The following is a 19,789-nucleotide window of genomic DNA, read 5'->3' on the forward strand; positions in this document are numbered from 1 at the left end:
CAGGTCTTTTTATGCCGTCATCTACTATGTATATGTTACTATGTATATTGTCCTAGGGCCCAGATCACTGTCAGTCAGTCCTAAGTTTTAAAAACATCTGTAATTGCTGAGAAGTAGATCCTGCTTTCCTTGTGTTAGCTCTCCTACTGCTACTAAGAAATACTTTTTTGGTAGATAGAATTCAGGGGTTATCAAATTCTGTCAATTTTTCTTATTCTCTGTTGTCCCCCATGTCCCTCTAAAGCCCAGGATCCAGTCTGCAGCTCTTATTCCTGTCGCTGTGCGTAGAGAAAAAGTGTTACACCACATAACTCAGGAACTAGTTTCCTTATTTCTCATCTCTCCTTTATCAGATAACACAGAAGTTTGCAGACGTGTACAAATTATTCTGTAATACAGATTCTTGGATTGAATCTGAGATAGTCTGTAGAGCAGCAATTTTCAACCAGTGTGCTGTGGATGGTCCACAGGTGTGCTGCAGGACTCATAGTGGCTGTGCCCTGCCAGCTGAAGATTTCCCCAAAGGTGCCCAGAAGCTCCTATGCACAGCCTGCAGTCAGCAGCTGCTTCCTGAGCCACCAATGCTGGTACTCTGTGCATGCTCAGTAGTCGCGCATGCACAGAATACCGGTGTCAGTACACCTTCTGCTGTTAGTATAGTAAGACAGTGAGTAAAAGAACTCATCATTCTTTTATGCTTTGTCTAAAGATTGCTTTTCTTCTCTGGCTCTGGGTAAGTGAAGTGCAAATCAAAGAAATTTTTCTCATTTCTTAGGAGCTCTTCAATTTTTATCTTGCCTTTATCAAACAATATTATAGACTAGTGAGGTTTTTTTTTTTTTTAAAGTTAAGGGTGTGTGGGTGGGGGGAAGAGAACAACTCAAATGGATGGGGCAGGGCGGGGAAGGGGTGATGAGGACATATGTCCTTAAAAAACTGATGGTGTGACTTGACAATTTTAAACATCTTGTCAGTGTGCTGTCAGATGAAAAAAGTTGAAAATCTCTGCTGTAGAGGATCAGGTTCTCTTGCGTCAGTGTTGGGAGGGTCCTGTAGATGGCAGCAGTCAGAAGCCGCTCTCCCCATCTTCCCTTCTCTCTGATCTGTCACCAGACTTCCCCCTTCCCCCCACTGTCTGTCTCTTGTCTCTCTCTGTCTGAATTCATAGGAGACAAGCTGTGCGCCTGCACTGAGCCAGTAAAGAGGGAGCCAGGGCTGGAAATCGTGCTGTGGAGAAGGGCAGGAGAATGGCTGCAGGGCTTTCTGCTCAGCAGGTAGGAGGTGGGCAGCAGCAGGGGATGCAGTGCCAGGTAATGCCAGGCGGCAGCCTCTGATACACAAGCAGAAGAAGAAATGATCATGACACCAAAGAGTGGAAGTGAGCCTATCTAGCCCACTGTAAGCAAGGAAGCCAATTAAGACAGTCTAAGTTTCCCTTTCCCAGCGCAGCCGTCATCCCTGTTCACTTAAAACAAAGCAAGCAAACCAATGATGAGCTTCTGCATCCACGTTGTCGTTCTTTATTGTTGGTCCATCTGTAACTATTCTAAAGCTGTTTCAATTAGATAGGCAGTGGCTTAAAAGGTGGAGGACAAAAGATTTTTTTAACTTATTGTACAGCTTTTTAATTTATTTGAAATCTTCCCATATGCAGATATAAATATCATGAAATAACAATTGAATATCACTAAAACAGCTTAAAAATTATTATAGCTGGTACTACCAGCCTGGTAGAAACAGCAATTTTAAACTCTGTATTTGTACTCATTTTTCTGTACTAAAAACTAAATAAATAAATACACTATAAAATACAGATGGCCATATTTCAGTGAGGATATCCTGATTCCTGATGAGTTTGTCTTAACTGTTGTGATCTGCCTTGGAAAGCCTGGTGTTATAAAGTTGATGGAATATATTGAAATTAAATGGAAGTAGAATTAAACCCTCCTTTCATTGGGTCACATGGAATCACATTGTCATCTGTTTTGTAGAAGTTTACCTTTTAGATACACAAATGGATTATTCTGTTTCGAACATGTTTCAGGGGCAAGTGGTTTTATAAGTCAAAATAAAAATAAATATTTTGTTTCATGCATTTCTCTTTTGTTTAAACATAAATGGGCTATAAGTCCCTAATGCAGCCCATTGGTTTTCTTATATTTTGTTCTTGTGATGATTTATTAGAGGTCAATAATTCGTACAAGCATCAACATAATTAATGTAACAAAACAGCATATCACAATTACCGTTCACTTCTTGTACAAAAGTTTTCATCGCAAGTCAACAAATTTTAACATATTTCTCCCTTATTAACTCCCCTTCCCTACTTTCCCTCCCTCCCTTGTATCTCCCCCCCCCTCCCCCCCACCCCCCACCCTATGTAATCAGGTATAAACAGGACATCTCTAGAAATTTAACAATTTACTCCTGGCAGCTGGGGTCAATGTATTTAAAAGTGGGCTCCAGATATTTTGGTAGGCCCGTCCATTTTCAGATTTGAAGTCTCTCACTCCCATTCTTTCAGTTCTCATGAGCGTTATCATACGAATCCTCCACTGAGTGTGAGATGGATAATGAGGTGATATCCATTCCGATAAAATCACTTGTTTAGTCACTATGATTGCTTTTTGTACAAATGCTGTAAATCCAGACGGTATGGGGTGAACAAATGTTGGATGGCCTAACAGCAGCCCGGAGTTGTATTTCCACCTGGTCTGCCATATGTCAGAGACGTATTGTATTATCTGTTTCCAGTATCGTACTATTCCTCTACAGTTCCACAGCATATGTCCCAGGGTGGCCCCGGGTTCTCTACACTTGGGGCATTCTCCCCATGATGAGAGTCCTATGTGAAAGGCTCTTCTTGGTGAGATATATAGCCGAAGTGCCACTTTATACTGCATCTCCCAATGTGAAGTCATACCTGATTGTTTCCTCAAGGTTAATATATGTGCTGTAAACTGGGGCAATGTAAGATCTATCGCTATATCCTGTTTCCATTGGGACAGTAATTTAACATAGTCCAACTCTTGAGCGGTATCTCTGATGTGTCTGTGGTGGAATTTAAGTGGCACTCGTTGTTGTGCCGTGAGTGAATATGCCAAGGTCAATTCTTCTTGGACGTCTTCAGCCAGGTCTTCCCAGGACAAAGATTGTATATAATGTCTTAGTTGACAATAATGGAATTCATCTGAGGGGGTCAGTCCATACTCTCTTTGAAGTTCCCGGAAAGGTTTTATCCGCCCCTCTGAATTGATAACTTGTAGTAAGTATACTATTCCTTTTCTTTTCCAGCGCTGGAATGCTGGGTATAGGGTCCCGGGAGGGAAAGCCGGATTTCCACATATTGATTGAAACGGAGTAATTTTTGCAGAAAAGTTGTGCAGTTTACAGATCCATTTCCACACGGCTTTCGCCGAACTCATTATACCTGTTCTTTTTAATATGTATGGTATAGGAGGCCCAAGCGCGTGTAGGTAACTGCTAAAATGTACTTCTGGGTACAGGCCCAACTCTATAGCTGTTTCGGTGTAATCCTGAGTTCCCCGGAACCAGTCATTGATGTGACGCATTCCACTCGCCACTGTCATATATTTTATGTTTAGCAGGCCCAAGCCGCCATACTCCACTGGTATACACAATGTAGCATAGGGCAGACGAGACCGTTTTTTCTTCCACAGGAAATTTTGCACCATTTTAATCAATTTCCGCTCATCCTTTCTTTTTAAATATAATGGAAGAGCTTGAAAGGAGTACAGCCATCTGGGGGCTATGACCATGTTATATAGGGCAATTCTACCCAACAGAGAAAGTGGAAGGGGCCCCCAGACCTCCAGTTGTTTGTTACTATCTTGCAGCAGCCTCTGTATATTATGTTCATAGAGCTTTGACAAATCCATGGTAATGTGTACTCCCAAGTATTTTAAGGAAGTTTGTGTCCATTGAAAAGGAAAGCTTCCTGACCATGTTGTCTGTACCTCCGGGATCACCGGAAGGGCCATAGATTTATGTAGGTTTAATCTGAAACCAGAGTACTTCCCATACAAGTCAATTATTTGTAGCAGTTTCTTTAGAGTTTCAGAGGGCTCTCTCAAAATTACTAGTAGATCATCCGCATAAGCTAATATTTTTACCTCCTGTCCTGCCAGACTAACCCCCCGGAGATCTGGTGCTGAGGAGACCTTTCGCAACAGGGGCTCCATAGACAACAAGAATAATAGGGGAGACAAGGGACATCCCTGTCTTGTACCACGGTGAATCTCAAACTCTGGCTCTCTAGAGCCATTTACTATCACAGCTGCCTTGGGGTAATTATACAGTGTGTGGGTCGCCTGACTAAACCACCCCTCTATGCCCATGGCCGCCAACGTCTGAAACATAAACCTCCACCCAACCTGATCGAAAGCCTTTTCGGCATCCAAACTCAGTACCAGGGTGGGTGTCCCAGTCTGCTGGCTAGCAGCCATGGCCATCAAGGTCTTCCTAATATTGTGGCCCGATTGTCGACCTTTCACAAATCCAACCTGCTCTGAGCCTATTAGTGACGGGAGGCATTCCGCCAATCGTACAGCTAGTATCTTTGCCAAGATCTTCGTGTCAACATTTAATAATGATATCGGCCGATAAGATTCTACCCTATCCAAGGGTTTTCCAGGTTTTGGAATTAGGGTTATGAGCGCTGAATTAGCATATCTCGGGAATTCCCTCCTCTCTACCACCTCCCGATAATATTCTAACAAAGAGGCCAAGGCTTCCCCTGTCAAAAGTTTGTAGTACTCCCCGGAAAATCCATCCGGACCAGGAGCAGACCACAGCTTCAATGTTTTAATCACGTGCTGTAATTCTGTCATTGTTAAGGGATTGTTCAGATTTTCTAGCTGCGCCTCTGTTACCCTTGGTAGCCCCACCTGGGATATATATTCTTTTATTTCCGAGTCTGGGGGGGGGGGGAGTTCTTTTGATAAAGTGTTGCAAAATATTTCGTGAATGCCTGCCCAATCTTTTGGTTGTCAGTCAGTATATTCCCATTATCATCTGTCAATGCGGTAACCGTCCTTGGGGTTCCCGTGTTCTTAATCAGGCGTCCCAGCATCCTGCCTGCCCGGTTACCATGCCTCTGTAATTTGTATTTATAAAAGAGAGCTGATGTCTTTTCTTTTTCATGCAGGAGACTATTCAACGCCACCTGAGCCACTTTTAGGTTTTCCAAAGTGACTGCTGTCGGGTGGTGCAAGTGTATTCTTTTTACCTTTTGCAATTGGCGTTCTAAGCTCAGGATGGCTGCCGTTCTCTTTTTATTTTTAATGGTACAATAAGCTATAATAGCCCCCCGTACAACTGCTTTGGAGGCGGTCCAAAACAGTTCAGGCTGATGTGTAGCATGCCAACTGTTGTAAGTCTTGTATTGTTCCCAGCTTTTCTGCACATGTACCCGCAGGTGTGGGTCTTGGTATAAGTGTGCTGGAAATCTCCACCCTCTACTCCCCCTAGATTCTATGTTAATGGTGAGATCCACCCACACCATCGCATGGTCTGCCACCTCCTCTGGGCCTATTGTTGTTTTTTTTACCAGATGAAATAGAGACCGTGTCAACAAAATATAGTCTATTCTAGCGAATGAGCCATGGGCTCTCGACCTGTGTGTGTAGTCTCTTTCTCCTGGATGATGTACTCTCCAGGGGTCCACCAGGTCCAGGGTCTTATTAAATGACTGAAATTCTCTAGCCCTTGTTCCCCTATATTGTGATTCTTTTGTATTTGAACAATCCTGCCGGGGGTCAATCACTGCATTAAAATCTCCCGCTACAATCATATTCCCATGTTTATTTTGCAAGCACTTCCCCATTAGTTTTGGGAGGAAAGATGTATCGTGATTATTAGGCCCATAAAGAACCAAGAGTAACAATTCCTTACCCTGCAGCCATATATTTAACAATATGTAATCTCCTTTAGTTCCTTTATCTATCACAGTTGCTTTGTATGGGAGACCTTTCCTAAACAGTACCGCCACCCCTCCTTTGCGGCTTTGGGGTGATGCCGCGAATACCTCACCGACCCAATATTTTTTCAGTTTAGAATGTTCTAAGTCAGTAAGGCGTGTTTCTTGAAGGCAAGCAATGTCAGCCTTATGCCTCTTTAATGCTGAGATAATCTTGGATCTTTTAATTGGGGAACTAATACCCCCAACGTTCCATGATATTATCCTAGTGGACATCTACTAGTATTTCTATTTTCAGTGACCGGACTCCTCATTCCTATCCTGCTATCAGTACTCCCCAGCCCCAGGATCTCCATCTCAAAACTTATCACTAGAGATTTCTTTAGTTCAAACAATTCCCCCAATCTGCCCTGCCTGATTATACTCTTACTCCCTTGATGCCCTGCCATTACTATCTTGTTTTTACCCCTGTTATCCCATCCTCCCTTCATATCTAACCCTATAGCCATGCTCCTAGGTCCAAGCCTGGAGCTGGTAAGAGATCACCTGAAGTGCTACGAGCCCTCAACTCCAATATAACAATACATTTAACATTATTTGCTCACCACTGCCATTATGAATTATATTTATGGTCAATGAAGTTGCCATGCGCTCTAGTCTTTTGCCAGGACGTCCTGATCCCAGAGGCCGATTTTTGCTGCATCTAGCGTGTTAAATAACCGCCACTGTCCTTGAATTTGTACTTTCAAAGTTGCTGGGTATTGGAGGACAAAGCGAATTTGCTTTTGAACTAGCGCGGAACATAAAGAGTGAAATTTACGTCTCCGCTCCTGAACTCCTAGTGAATAGTCCTGGAACATCAGAATTTGTCGTCCTTCATGCTTTAACTCTCCCCTGCGGATCTTGAATCCTTGTAGGACTTCCATTTTATGCCGATAATTTAACAGCTTTGCTATGATCACTCGTGGTCGCCCCTGTGGTTCTCTGCTGCGTCCCACCCTGTGCGCTCTTTCAATAATCAGGGGCCCGAAGGAGTCTGATAGCGCCAGTTCTTTTGACAGCCATCCGGTAAGCCACTCCACCAAGTTTTTATCAGGTATGTTTTCCGATAGACCTACGATCCGCACATTGTTCCTGCGGGAACGGTTTTCAAGGTCCTCTAACTTGTCCGCGTGTTCTTGGAGTTGTTGTTTGATATCATGCAAATCCACGCCATAACCGCGGGAATCATCTTCCAAAGCAGAAGCCCTGGTCTCGAGGTCCTCTGTGCGCGTCTCTAAGCCTTCCAATTTTGTGTGGAAAACATCCAGTTTTTGGTCCAGTGCATCCCATTTGGGTTGCCAAGCCTTTGCCACCGCCATAGTTAGCTGTTCGAGTTGCGACGCCGAAAAAGTCTGGCCTGCTGAAAGCGGGTCCTCCGCCATCTTGGATTCTAGAGTAGGCGCTTTAAGCTTATCTTTTTCTTTTTTTCCCGTTCGTAGCGCCATGCCAGGGGGAGATTGCTTGAGATATTTGTCCATACAGTTGTTTCCGCCCGAACTCGTTCTCCGGATTTTATATTTGCGGTGGTTATATAGATTTAGGAGTGAGGGCTCTCGAGCTGCAGCAGAACACGTCTGTTCAGCTCATCGCATCACGTGATCTCCCTTGTGATGATTTATACTGTGCCAAAACGTATCTCTATCTGGTTGATAATAAAAGGAGCTCATTGTGAACACTATTCACCCTAAAAGGTTGTTTTGTGGCCCTAGTCATGCAAGCTTATATAATCCTTTCAAGAAATCCAGTTAATCTTTTAATTTATTAGTGGAGCATAACCACAGAGGCATGGTATGGTCGCATTTTCAATATGGTAATACTAGGGCCCAGCTAAGGAACAAGTTATTTTGAGTTAGTCTTCACTTGACCAAACTTGAATTCCTTGTGCCATCACTATCCAGCAGGTAGGCAGTGTCTTAAAAGGTGGAGGATAGAGGATTTTTTTTTTACATTTATATCACACATTATCCCGAGCAAAGTTGGGTTCAATGTGGCTTACATTTGAAAATACAGTGAGGCAGAATAATAGAATTCAGTTATATCATGGGAACAAATAGATGGATATGTCTGAAACATTTAACAAAGTTGAGATTAGCATATATACCCAACTGGGCATTTAAAAGTTTGTCCTTTAATGATACCACATGTTCTGAAATCCTTAGCCATTAGTATAGGCAGTTATTGAAAGATTATCACATGCACACACCAGAACAGGCATCCACCACATTGCAAAAGTAAACAACAACTTCTACACAGTACATCCAAAATTTAATTTTTATTTCCTTATTTCTATCTTCCAAAATTCTAGACAGTAGATGTACAGATCTGTATACAGTACCTCACAAGCCGGCATGTTTGAAAATATAGTGAGATGAATAAAAATGCTACCAGCAATAAAGAATGACAACGTGGATGCAGCAGCTCATAGGTTTACTTGCTTTGTTTTGAGTGTACGGAATGACGGCTGCACGGAGAAGGGGAAACTTAGAGTAACCTAATTGGTTTCAACGTTTTGATGTCACTTGGTCTCCTGTCTATTAAACCTCCTTGCCTGACAGCGCTCAATCCATTCCTGGGGCTCCAGAAAAGAAAGTTCTGCTCTTTGTTCCCTGAAGTTCCTTAGGCTCTTTCCTAGTTCTTGTCTGGTTTTATGCTGGTCTGGGGCCCCGATGCTCAAACCTCCAGCGCTGTACTGAACAGTGCCAGAGAAATAGCGCCAGAACAACTCCCTAATGCTCAACGCTAATGAGATGCAAATATAGGCGCGCTCATAGCGTTGAGCATTAGGGAGTTCTGTGGGAGGATAGTGTCTGGTTTTTGCTCGAGTTGTGTGTTAAGCAGAGAGTTCGAGCATGCCCTGAACATCAGAGGGTGGAGGAGGAAGAGGTGCCGGTTGCCCCAAAGTGACCCAAAAGACCCCCACAGGACACAGGTGAATGATGAATCAAAGAAGAACAAGATTCTGTTACAGTCACATCAACATGTGCAGGTGCCTTTTAGTGCCAACTTATGGGAATATAGCAAGCAGATTCTGCATTCAGGATTTCTGCATAGTGCTGGACAGGAGGGATCTCCCTCATAGCGTGGAACAAAGGCTGAACATGGAATCCAAGACAAATTTAGTGGGTAAAAAGGGAGCTTATAACTCATCGGGGGAGGGGGGGAGGTTACTTTTGCTACCAGACTCTTCCCCAAATTATCATAAACCCTTCTACCCTTCCTTTCAGTTCTCCACTCTTGGTTCTGTACCTCTCTGGAAACTTCTAGTGAGAACATGTGATTTCCTGACAGGTCTGCAGGGCACAGCATGTTCACAGACTGAGGTCACAAGGAATGTCAGTGACGGAAGCTGGATTTGAATCCCTGCTTTCCTGGTTCTCGGTCAGTTCTCTTAACATCTTTCACCTCTCTCGTCTGTGTTCTGTGTCCACTGAACATCTTCACAGAACGACTCTCCTCTCATCAGAGAAACTTAACACACATAATTTCCCTCCTCAGAAAGCTTCTTCTCCCCTTGTCCATAGCACCAGTTATCATGGTGAAGGAAAACTGGTACATTGTCTGACAGCCTGCTCTAGTCACTCACATGCCTTTATCAAAAGCTGACAGAAAAAAAATCTCAAAAGATCGTCTGATTAACACAAATTATATGCTATCAAAGTCCAGTTTATAAATGGGTTATATCCATGGGAAATGGAACAAAACAAACATTTTTGGCCTGCACACCTCTAATTGGAACCTGAGCAACAAACCAGTCAAAGAACTTTCCAATTGAGGGTTGGAGTCCACAGAAGGTCTAAAGTTTGAATTCAAGGAGCTTGGAATTCACGCTTCTTACGCAGCTGATCTAGTAGATCTGCTGGATCTCAGCAGGTATGGCATCTGGCCCTGCCAACTCATGGGCTTCTGTCGACAAGGAGTCTGGTGGTCTCCCCTCAGGAGAACTCTGTGCAGGCCGGTCCTGCACCTTCTCACTGAGGCCATCCAATTGCTCTTCTGTTAGGTCAGGTATCTCCAGTGTCTGTTGGCTGCTGCCAGTCGTCATCAGCACACTGCTATTCTCCCAACACTACCAAAAAAAACTTAACAGGAAAGGGACCCTGTTATTGCTGCACTTTTTCACTGTGCTCTGTGTCTGGAGGTTACAGATAAAAAAGACTCTGAACCACTCAGTGGATGGTGACTCTCACGCCACACACTGAGCCTGAAAATCCCACCAAGCTGCCACCAAAAAAGGACAAGGACTGTCAAGAAATGCCTAGCCACTCGCCTGGGGTTACCCCACAGCCACTTAGAGGGTCAGTCCTCAGCACAGCTCAGGTCCGCCTGCACCTGCTGCTTGTGCTGTACACTTGCACCCTCCTTCCACCGACTGGGTCACGAATGCCTTTGGGCAAGTCTCCCACTCTCAAATTATCCCCAGTGATTTCTAGGTTACTGGGGCCACACTCCTAGTGGTCTCACAGTTCCCAGGAAGCACTCACAGACCCAGCACACAAACCACCAGGATTCTTTATCAATCCAGACAGGCAGAGGCAATAAACAATTATTTATTGTCTTAAAAATTGAACAATGAACAAAAATGTGCAATCAGCAAACAATAATGGGTAACTGAAATATGGATCAATTATAGCATTAACTAAACATTTGTATACTGTCTCAACAGTACCTGGGAAGATCAGGATATATAACTGTTCACAGAGCCTTTGCAAAGAGATCTGTCTCTCTTTTCTCCCAGGTTGAATGAAGCAACAGCCAGCAACAATTGCTGGGTAATTTCAAACTCCAGGCCAATCAGAGCCTAGTCAATAAGTTTTAAAAGTATACTGCTGGGAGTCACGTGATGCGCTGAGAGGGCAAGACGTTAATCGCTGCTCTCCGAGGCCGAACACCTAAAACCGTCAAAATTCGGTGTTTAAACCGCACAGAGTTGGCTGAAAAGACCCCAACAGAGCAAGGAGAAGTCGTGGATGGACAAATTCGTTGAAAAATCGAATAAAACAATGCCTGCTCGAAGCGCCAAAAAGGAACCAGAGAAACCGCGATCAGCAGACTCGGGCGCGGAGCGCCAGAGATCAGGCGGCGGGCCCTCCTTTACAGAGGAGCAGCTACTACAATTAACTACCGCGGTGACCAGAGCACTGGAACCGCGCTTCGAGCAATTATCAGCACAGATTGGAAGCTTCAAAACCAGGCTATCGGATGTCACGAAACAGGCAGGGGAACTAGAGCACCGACTCTCAGAGCTAGAAGACACTCACTCCCCGCTACAACAGTCAGTCACACAGCTGCAAGACACGGTGAAAGCACTCACTGGGAAACTAGATGACCTCGAGAACAGGTCTAGGCGCAGCAACCTGCGGATAATTGGCTTGCCTGAATCGGTCAGCGACACGGCCCTAGCCACGGTAGTGGAAAACTGGCTGAAGTCAGAATTTGCCTTATCAGATCATTCAGGGGCTTTGTGTCTGGAACGGGTGCACAGAGTGGGTAGAATTCAAGATGGCCGCCAGACCCCGCGTGCAGTTATCCTAAAGGTTCACAACTATTTACACAAGCTGGAAATCCTAAGAGGCTACAGAATAAAGAGGGAGACAACAAAGTATGACGGACATCTTATACGAATCTTTCAAGATTACTCAGTTTCCCTGCAGGAACGACGGAGGAAGTTTAATCCACTTTGCCGCCGGCTGCAAGACCTCCAGATAAGATTCATGTTCACCTATCCTGCAATGCTACGCATTCGCCACGATGGAGGATGGAAAGCGTTTGATTCTGACCAAGCAGCCAAAGAATTTATTAATGGACTGGAAAACGTGAGGCCAGAACAGAAGAGCCGGGAAGCTGGGAATGACATAGTGTGAGCTGACTCTGGCGGCTGTAACTGGTGCAGTAAGTAATGTTGGTTGAGAACATGTTAGTATCATTAGGGTGAGAGGCCTCGTGCATGGTAGGGACTCCCAAGTAATACAGCGGGTAGATGGACAGGGAGACAGGGAAGGGAAGGAGTTGGGGAAGGGGTAGACTTGGGGGGAGGAAGGGGGGGGAGGAATTCTATAGGGGGACAACACAAGATACAAACATTTGGGAAGGCACATACTTTGGGGTCAGTTTGACACTTCAAATAGCTACTCAGGAGACAACTGTGAGACACACAAAGGAACGGTGTGCAGTAGGAAGGAAAGAACCCCGGAGCAAGGCTGGGTGCCCTGGGGCAATAGAACATCTACAATCTTTGCGACTTGGGGAACTCATAGATATAAATGTCGAGGGGTAAGGTGCGCTTGGCCTCTTGGAATGTGGGGGGTATTTCCTCCCCAATCAAGAGAGCTAAAATATTAGCAGCCCTTAATCGACACAAAGTCGGAATAGCGTGTCTCCAGGAGACGCGGCTCTCTCAGGAAGAACATGAGAAGCTTAGGCAACACTGGGTAGGAGAGGTGTTTTGCTCCCCAGCCACTGGTCGCAGAGGGGGAGTAGCCATCTTAATCCAAAAAACGCTCATGTGCTCCACAGCCCTGCAGTTTAGAGATGGAGAGGGGAGACTGGTGGGGGTCAAGCTCAACTTACAGGGAAAGGAGTTCCTACTAGTCTCAGTTTATGGGCCCAACACACGTGCTCAACAATTCTATGCCCAACTGTTGGCACGCTGCCAGGACCAAGAAATTGTTTAAACCTCCTCGTCTAAACTTGTTTACTGAGTATCTTCACCAAAAAAAGAATAAAGAATAAAATAAAGAAATAAAAGCAAAAATGCTGTATAATTTTTCTTTTTATTCAACTGCCATTTGGATGACAGGGCTATGCAAGAATATTACATAGGAAGCAAGTTAGGAACAATCTCATCAAATACAGAGATGAAGTTGCCTGGTAAGAAGTTGCTTGCTAATACAAATGTCTCCTTTCATATATACATATAATTCTGGCATCATCATACATTCCTTGCATTTCATTTAGCTCGTTACTAGTTTATCTCAAACCTTCTGGCGTCTAACTTTCTCTCCCCTTTTTTTCCCTTCTGCAGTACTATCAGACACCTGTTTCACATGTCTTGCCAACCTCTGTTCTTACTTTCATCTCATGGTCATGCTGTAGACATCCTGCCTCTACTCCCTTTTTACTCAGGGTTCTCAGTACATTCTTTATAAAGGTTATTATAATGTCAGATTTTCAGTGTCAGCTATTCCAGCTGCACTTCTGGAGTCCATTTTATATTTGTGACTCCATTTTGTCAGTTTTAATATATACAATCCTCCCTTGAACGCTGTATGCAGCGTTCACAATTTTTTTTTGGCAAACACTATAGTATGTCTAGCATGTTTGAGCTCTATGGGGATATAGTATTTCTCATTACTCCCTTTCTAGAGGCCGTCATAGCTAGCATACAGTTTCTGTCAAGTGTTATTCATGATTAATCTTTGAATAGATTTTATTACATGCCATTCTTTCCTTTGTCTGTCCATGTCCTGGATATATGTTAACATGTTCCCTATGTGTTATCATAGTAGTATTTGTTATCTTTGTCATCATGTTCCCACATAGTTTCATACAGCATGGGATAAGACAAAGCAACAACAGTATTACAACTATGAAGACCATTGTGACTGAAACAAGACCCTTTAACCATGGGCTCAGGGATCCAAACCATCCGGTTATTGAATCCCACCAAGATGTGTCTAAAATTCCCCTATAATCACTCACTTCAATTCTTGCCAGTGAAAGGATGCGCTGCATTGCATTTTTTACAATTATTGATTGATTTCTAATAAGTGAACAACACGATGTATCATTCACTATGCCGCACACTCCTCCAGATTGGGCTAACATAAAGTCAACCGCCATGCGTGTGTGCATTGCATATCTCGCTGTATCATCAATTTCCTCTTGAAGTGCTGTTATAGCTATATCTAATTCATGTGTTACAACATGTAATAGTGATTGTAAGCGTCTGATTGACATACCCATTTCAGCTGCAATAGCAGATCCTGCAAATGGAAGCCATCCAGTGGCTGACAAAGCATCTAAACGTGTCTTAGTCATAGGATAGGTACTGTTAATATAATCTAATGCTAATTGTAAAGCTTGGTCATCTCCTGTCAAAGCACTAAAGGAGGTACTAGAAACATCTCTTTTACGTCGTCTCTGACTATTAGAACTATGTGATGTGTCATTTAATGGAATAATCAAATCAAATAAATTTAGTTGAACAAGAGTGCAGAACTTATAACATGATGGAAGATAGGTGTACAGGATATTATCACATAACAAATAATCTCCCAACCGTAAAGACTGTAGAGAAGTTAGGTTATGATATAAAGCATATGTTTGAGAAAAAGGAAAAATAGGATTATTTAGTGCCTTAAGTGAAGAACACGCAGTAGGCATAGCAGTAATGGCTTGTATAGAAGAGGCATTAAATTGACATAATGAAAAGAAGAAAGTCAAATTTGTAAGAGTAAGGTTAGTAGAAGTCACATAAGAAGTTGTCAACGTTCGGTTACAGAACATTTTGTTAGCACAAGCTATAGATGTTGCAGTCTGATTTATGACATAGGATCCTTGTAACACAGTCCAATTTCGAGATTGTATGTCATAAGTATAATTACATAAAACATTAGGCATCATACCCTGAAGTGAACTAGAGTTTATCAGACACCAATAGTTTAGTGCAGGAATGGTATGAGCAAACAAAGAAGGCAGGCGTTGAGCAGTAACATTGGTCCAATATTGTCTGTGTTCATGACCCCGACCCAAATAGCAGGTACCATTACTGAAACAGTTATGAATACCTTGTAACTTAATCATAGAGTAAGGATGAACATGTGCTGGAATGGTAAGTACAGAAGTAACAAGTGGAGTGCAAACAATACAGTTAGTCAGATTAAGAGTCTTTGAGGCATGTTGAATTCTCTCAACATATGTATTGAGTCCATAAGTAAGTCCTACCAGCAAACAGATTACAAAAGCCTTCATAATCCTTTTTCACTGGTAATGTTGTTAATCAATGTTCTCTGCTCTCTGGAGGTGCAATAGTGGTTTCTATTTCCTCAGGTAGTCCTAGATCATGAACCTTACGTATATCAGACAAATGTACCCAAGTTGTATGGTCTGATAATCTTGCTGTTGTATGAGTTAATTCCTTGATCTCAAATGGCCCTACGTAGATAGGATCTTTCCAGGTTTTGTGTGTGAAATTCTTCCGAAGTACTTTCTGACCTACAGAAAAAGATGAACAAAAAGTCATGTTAGGAACTTCTTTAGATTTGGCTATTGCCATATCTCTTGTCAAATTTATTATTGGATTTATTTGTTTCCAATAGTTAGTCACTCCTTCATTATCGTTATTAATTTCTTCGACAGGTACCCCTCTGGGGTCTCGTCCTGTATGCAACTGGAAGGGTGAAATCTGTAGCTTTGTGCTAGGATGGGATCTTAATTGAAATATCGCCAATGGTAACACATCCATCCATGTATATTTCTTTTCCTTTCCTGCTAGTGCTTGCAAGAGCACACGTAATCTAGTCTTTAAAAGACCATTGTATCGTTCTACTAGGCCATTGGAAGTGGGCCTATACACTGCCACCCTTCGGTGCAGTATCCCACACAATTCAGTCATATCTTTGACCAAAGCGTTGACAAAATGACTACCATTATCTGTAACAAGTTTCTGAGGACAACCATGTGCTGGCAATATTCTCTGCAAAAAAGTTTCAATTACTACTTGTGCATTTTCCTTTTTACAGGGGAACGCTTCTACCCATTTTGTAAAAGCGTCCACCCAGACCAAGAGATACCTTTTACCTTTTACCGGTATTACCATATCTGTGAAATCCACATGCCATTCTACTCCGGGTCCGGTGGGAATTGGAATGGATCCGGGAGAAATAACTGGTCCCCTGTGTACTATATTTTTGGAACAAACTAAACAATTTAGTACAACTCTTGTGGCATAAGAAAGCATATTAGGATGCCAAAATGAAGCTTCCATTGCTTTACTCATGTCAGAAGCAGACAAATGTAATGTAACATGCCAATTATAGAAATTATTAATTAATTCTGAAGTACACATGCATATTTTTCCACTAGGATGTATCCATTTACTTTTGTCAGGGTGTGTTGTACAATCCAAATTCTGCCATTTCAATTTTTCAGTTTCAGTTGGTTTTTCTCGGGGTTGTGAGACATCTGGTGGATATGGTGTCTCAGTACACTGTATATGAGCACGGGTAATTACCATGGTAGAAAGTACCTCTTTAGCTGCCTTATCAGCTAAATCATTCCCTTTTGCTTCGAATGTCTGTTCTCCTGTATGGGCAGGAACCCAAACAATGGCTGTATGTAATCCTCTTCCTTCTCTATCACTCAAACAGTTTAACAATTGTTCCCATAAACTTTCATGTTTCAGGGGCTTTCCGTCTGCTGTTAAAAATCCCCTTCTTTTCCATTTTAACAAATGATATTGCAATGAACTAACTACATATGAACTATCAGTATATATAGTCCCTTTCTTTTCTGTCCCTAATTGTTTCACAGCTTCTAGTACTGCTGTTAGTTCTGCTTCTTGAGCTGTTGTGCCTACTGGCAATCGTTTTTGAATCTTTTTACAAATTTCAGTGTTTCCTTGATTTGATTGAACCTTAAGTGCTGAAAATGAAGCATGCTCGCCTGTTTGTGCTCCATCAGTAAACCAAATGTCTCCTTTTCCTTCAAGAGGCTCAAATATAAGTAACCGAAAAACTGGAATATCCTTTAACCCATCTAGATGTTCCTGAGTCTCTTGTTCTAATTTAAATAATGCATCCATTCGTTTAGTATTTTCTTTAGTCAATGGCTGGGTACGAACATCTTGTCCTATTAATATGGCCTGATATTTTCCAAATCTCGTACTAGTTAATGCTATCTGGCTAGTAGACAGCAAGTTGTGGACTGTATGGTCAGAGTGAATAATGATAGGACCGAAAGGCATAACTGCTCTCCATTTCTCAACGGCCGCAACTGCAGCTACCAGGAAACGAGGAATGTTCTCCATTCCCCTTTCTACTGGACTAAAGGTTCCTGATAAAAATGATACAGGTGACACAAAGGTGTCTTGTTGATTTACCATTGCTGCCCAAGTAGTGCCCATATCTTTAATCCATAAATGTATCTCTTCTTTGGGGTCTACTGTGGTTAATGGATTATATGATACTAAATGTTTTACTAACAATTGTATAATAACAATATCACTCTGGGTAAGCTGAATATGAGTCTTATGCGGTGTGCCAGCCGGTACACGCAAGTGTCGATATAGTGGGCTAACTAATTGAGAATAATTAGGGATCCATTGTCTACAATAATTAAGAGAGCCCAGCAATCCTCTCAATTGAGTAAGTGTTTTTGGTAATGGGGATTTCAAAATTTCTGTCAGGGCTTCTCGTGTTATAACCTTAGCTTTACTTGAAACTGTTTGCCCTAGGAAGGTAACTTCTTCCCTGCACACAAAGCACTTATTGCGATTACACTTATAACCCTTTGATAGTAATTGATAAAACAGCGCTACTGTCCATGAAAGACATTCCTCCCTTGTGGATGCAGATAATAAAATATCATCCACATACACGAACAGAGACACAGTGTCAGGCAACAATTGTTTAAATGATTTCAAGTCTTCTGTTATCTGCTTAAAGAAAACAGATGGACTTTCGGTATATCCCTGTGGCATTCTTGTCCAACGATACGCTTTATTGTCTAAGGTAAATGAGGTTAAATCTCGTGATTCCTCTGCTAAAGGAATGGCAAAGAAAGCATTGGACAAGTCTATAACCGAATTAAATGCATAGATAGGCTGTGATTGTAATAATGTCAAAGGATTTGGACATACTGGAAACTGAGCTTTTACTAAATCATTCAAACCTCGTAAATCATGAACAATCCTTACGTCACCATTTGGTTTAGGAACTGGAAAAAGAGGAGTATTGTACGGCGAGTTAGACGGTTCAATGATATTATGTTTCAATAATTTATCAATATGCTGCAAAGTTTTGGATAATAATTGCGGCCTTATAGGGTATGGTGGCCAGACAGGACCATCACCCTCATGTTTAAGGCGAATCACATGGGGCTCCATTTTAGCTAATCCATAGGGATCATCAGGTGTGCTCCATAAATCTGCTGGTAATCTTTGCATCACCTGCATACCCTCATCATCCTCGTCAACATAAAACATATCTTGTACAACTGAAATCAGCAAACTTTGTTTACATCTGGGAAATTTTAAAGTAAGTCCTAACTGTGAGAGTAAATCTCGGCCACATAAATTTACCGGGCAATTTTCTGCCAACACAAAATCAATAATTCCCTTCCTGTTCATTTCCCTCATATTTGGTCCAGATGCTTTTAAAATTACTTCAGTAGGTACAGTAACACGCTTATCCTGCTTTTTTCCTTCAAATCCTACTAATGTATCTATCTTTTTACTTAAGGGTACACCCCTAACTCTAGTACTCAATACTGATCTAGTGGCTCCGGTGTCAATTAAAAAGGACATAGGAATCTTTTCAGGCCCTACAAACAATGTGATAAAGGGTTCTTGGTTGGACAAAGAAAAAGTAAAATCATCATTTCCCTCTTCGGTTAGTCAGTAAACATCTTCCTCATCTTTCTCCTGTTCCCATAAAGGGAATTGTTGGAGTGGTATATTCTGCTGATTCTGAGTTTCTGGAATCGCATTCTGTGTCTGTACAAATGGATTGTTAGACCCTATCATTTGCCCTAAGTTCTGGGGCATCTGTGTTAACTGCTGAGGCTGACTAATAGGATTTGGCACTATTGGAAATGCTGGCTGTCTTGCTGGACATTCATTCGCATAATGTCCCCAATTTTGACATACCCAACATTGAACGTTTGCTCGTCTGTTGGGAGAGGGTTGACTAAAACCCCTTCCTCTATTCCCTCTTCCTCGTCCCATACCTCTACCACGATTATTCTGATTATAAGGTTGTTGATAACCCTGTTGATACTGGTATTGCTGATAAGGCCTAGGATAACTTTGATTATCATTTTGTCCTGGCGTCATATAATAAACAGGCTGTCGTTGCTCTTTACTAATTTTCTGTACCTTTTTATCCTCAATTTCTTTAATCTGCATGGCCACTAATTTATCTGACAATTTCTGCTGCTCTTTTCCGGGTGTCTCAAGCATTTTAATATGAATGGCACTAAAATGCAACAATGTAGCACGGATTTCAGGCCATGGTTTAGTTGCCAATGCCACTACATTATCCAAATTCTTTCTCATGTTCATAGGTAATGTAACTAAAAATAGATGTAAAAATATAGCAGAGGCAGGAGCAACATCTGGGTCATCCCCAGTCTGAGCTTTATATATCTGCATACACTTCATTAAATGTGTAGCAAAGTCATCTTTTGTATTCCATTTAGAGGTCGTTATAGCAGAAAAATCTATTTCAGTTGGATACATGATCTGTAAGGCACCTGTGAGTTGTTGCCTAGCATTTCCCACAAATGCCGCACCATCTCGCGTATGGTTTAATATTGCCGGATTCTGAGACTGCACCGCAAGTTGTGCAAGACTAACTCCTGCAGCAGTACAAAAGGCTTTAAAATCTCCTACTGCCAACTGTGTTCCCGCTGTTAAAGCATCCATCTGTTCTAGCCAAATACGCGCACCCTTTTGGATATTTGGCAACTTATTGACTAACGTACTAATATCAACTGGACTATAAGGTTTATATATTTCCTGTCTTTGTCCTAATGGCCCTGTACGTGTAAATATGGGTAATTGTCTATTCGTAGCTACAGAACTCTTACTTT

At 42.3% G+C, this 19,789-nt stretch overlaps 1 protein-coding gene across 1 annotated transcript in view; it reads left to right on the forward strand.

Annotated features, from left to right (window-relative positions):
- LOC115463615 overlaps positions 1-19,789 on the forward strand; it is a 123,011-nt gene that overhangs the window by 20,694 nt on the left and 82,528 nt on the right. The window contains 2 exon segments of the mRNA XM_030194339.1: positions 354-667; positions 1,199-1,274. Coding sequence (XP_030050199.1) covers positions 354-667; positions 1,199-1,274 — 390 coding nt within the window.

This window comes from Microcaecilia unicolor, chromosome 1 (genome assembly GCF_901765095.1).
Source record: "Microcaecilia unicolor chromosome 1, aMicUni1.1, whole genome shotgun sequence".
Classification (NCBI taxonomy): Eukaryota; Metazoa; Chordata; class Amphibia; order Gymnophiona; family Siphonopidae; genus Microcaecilia; species Microcaecilia unicolor.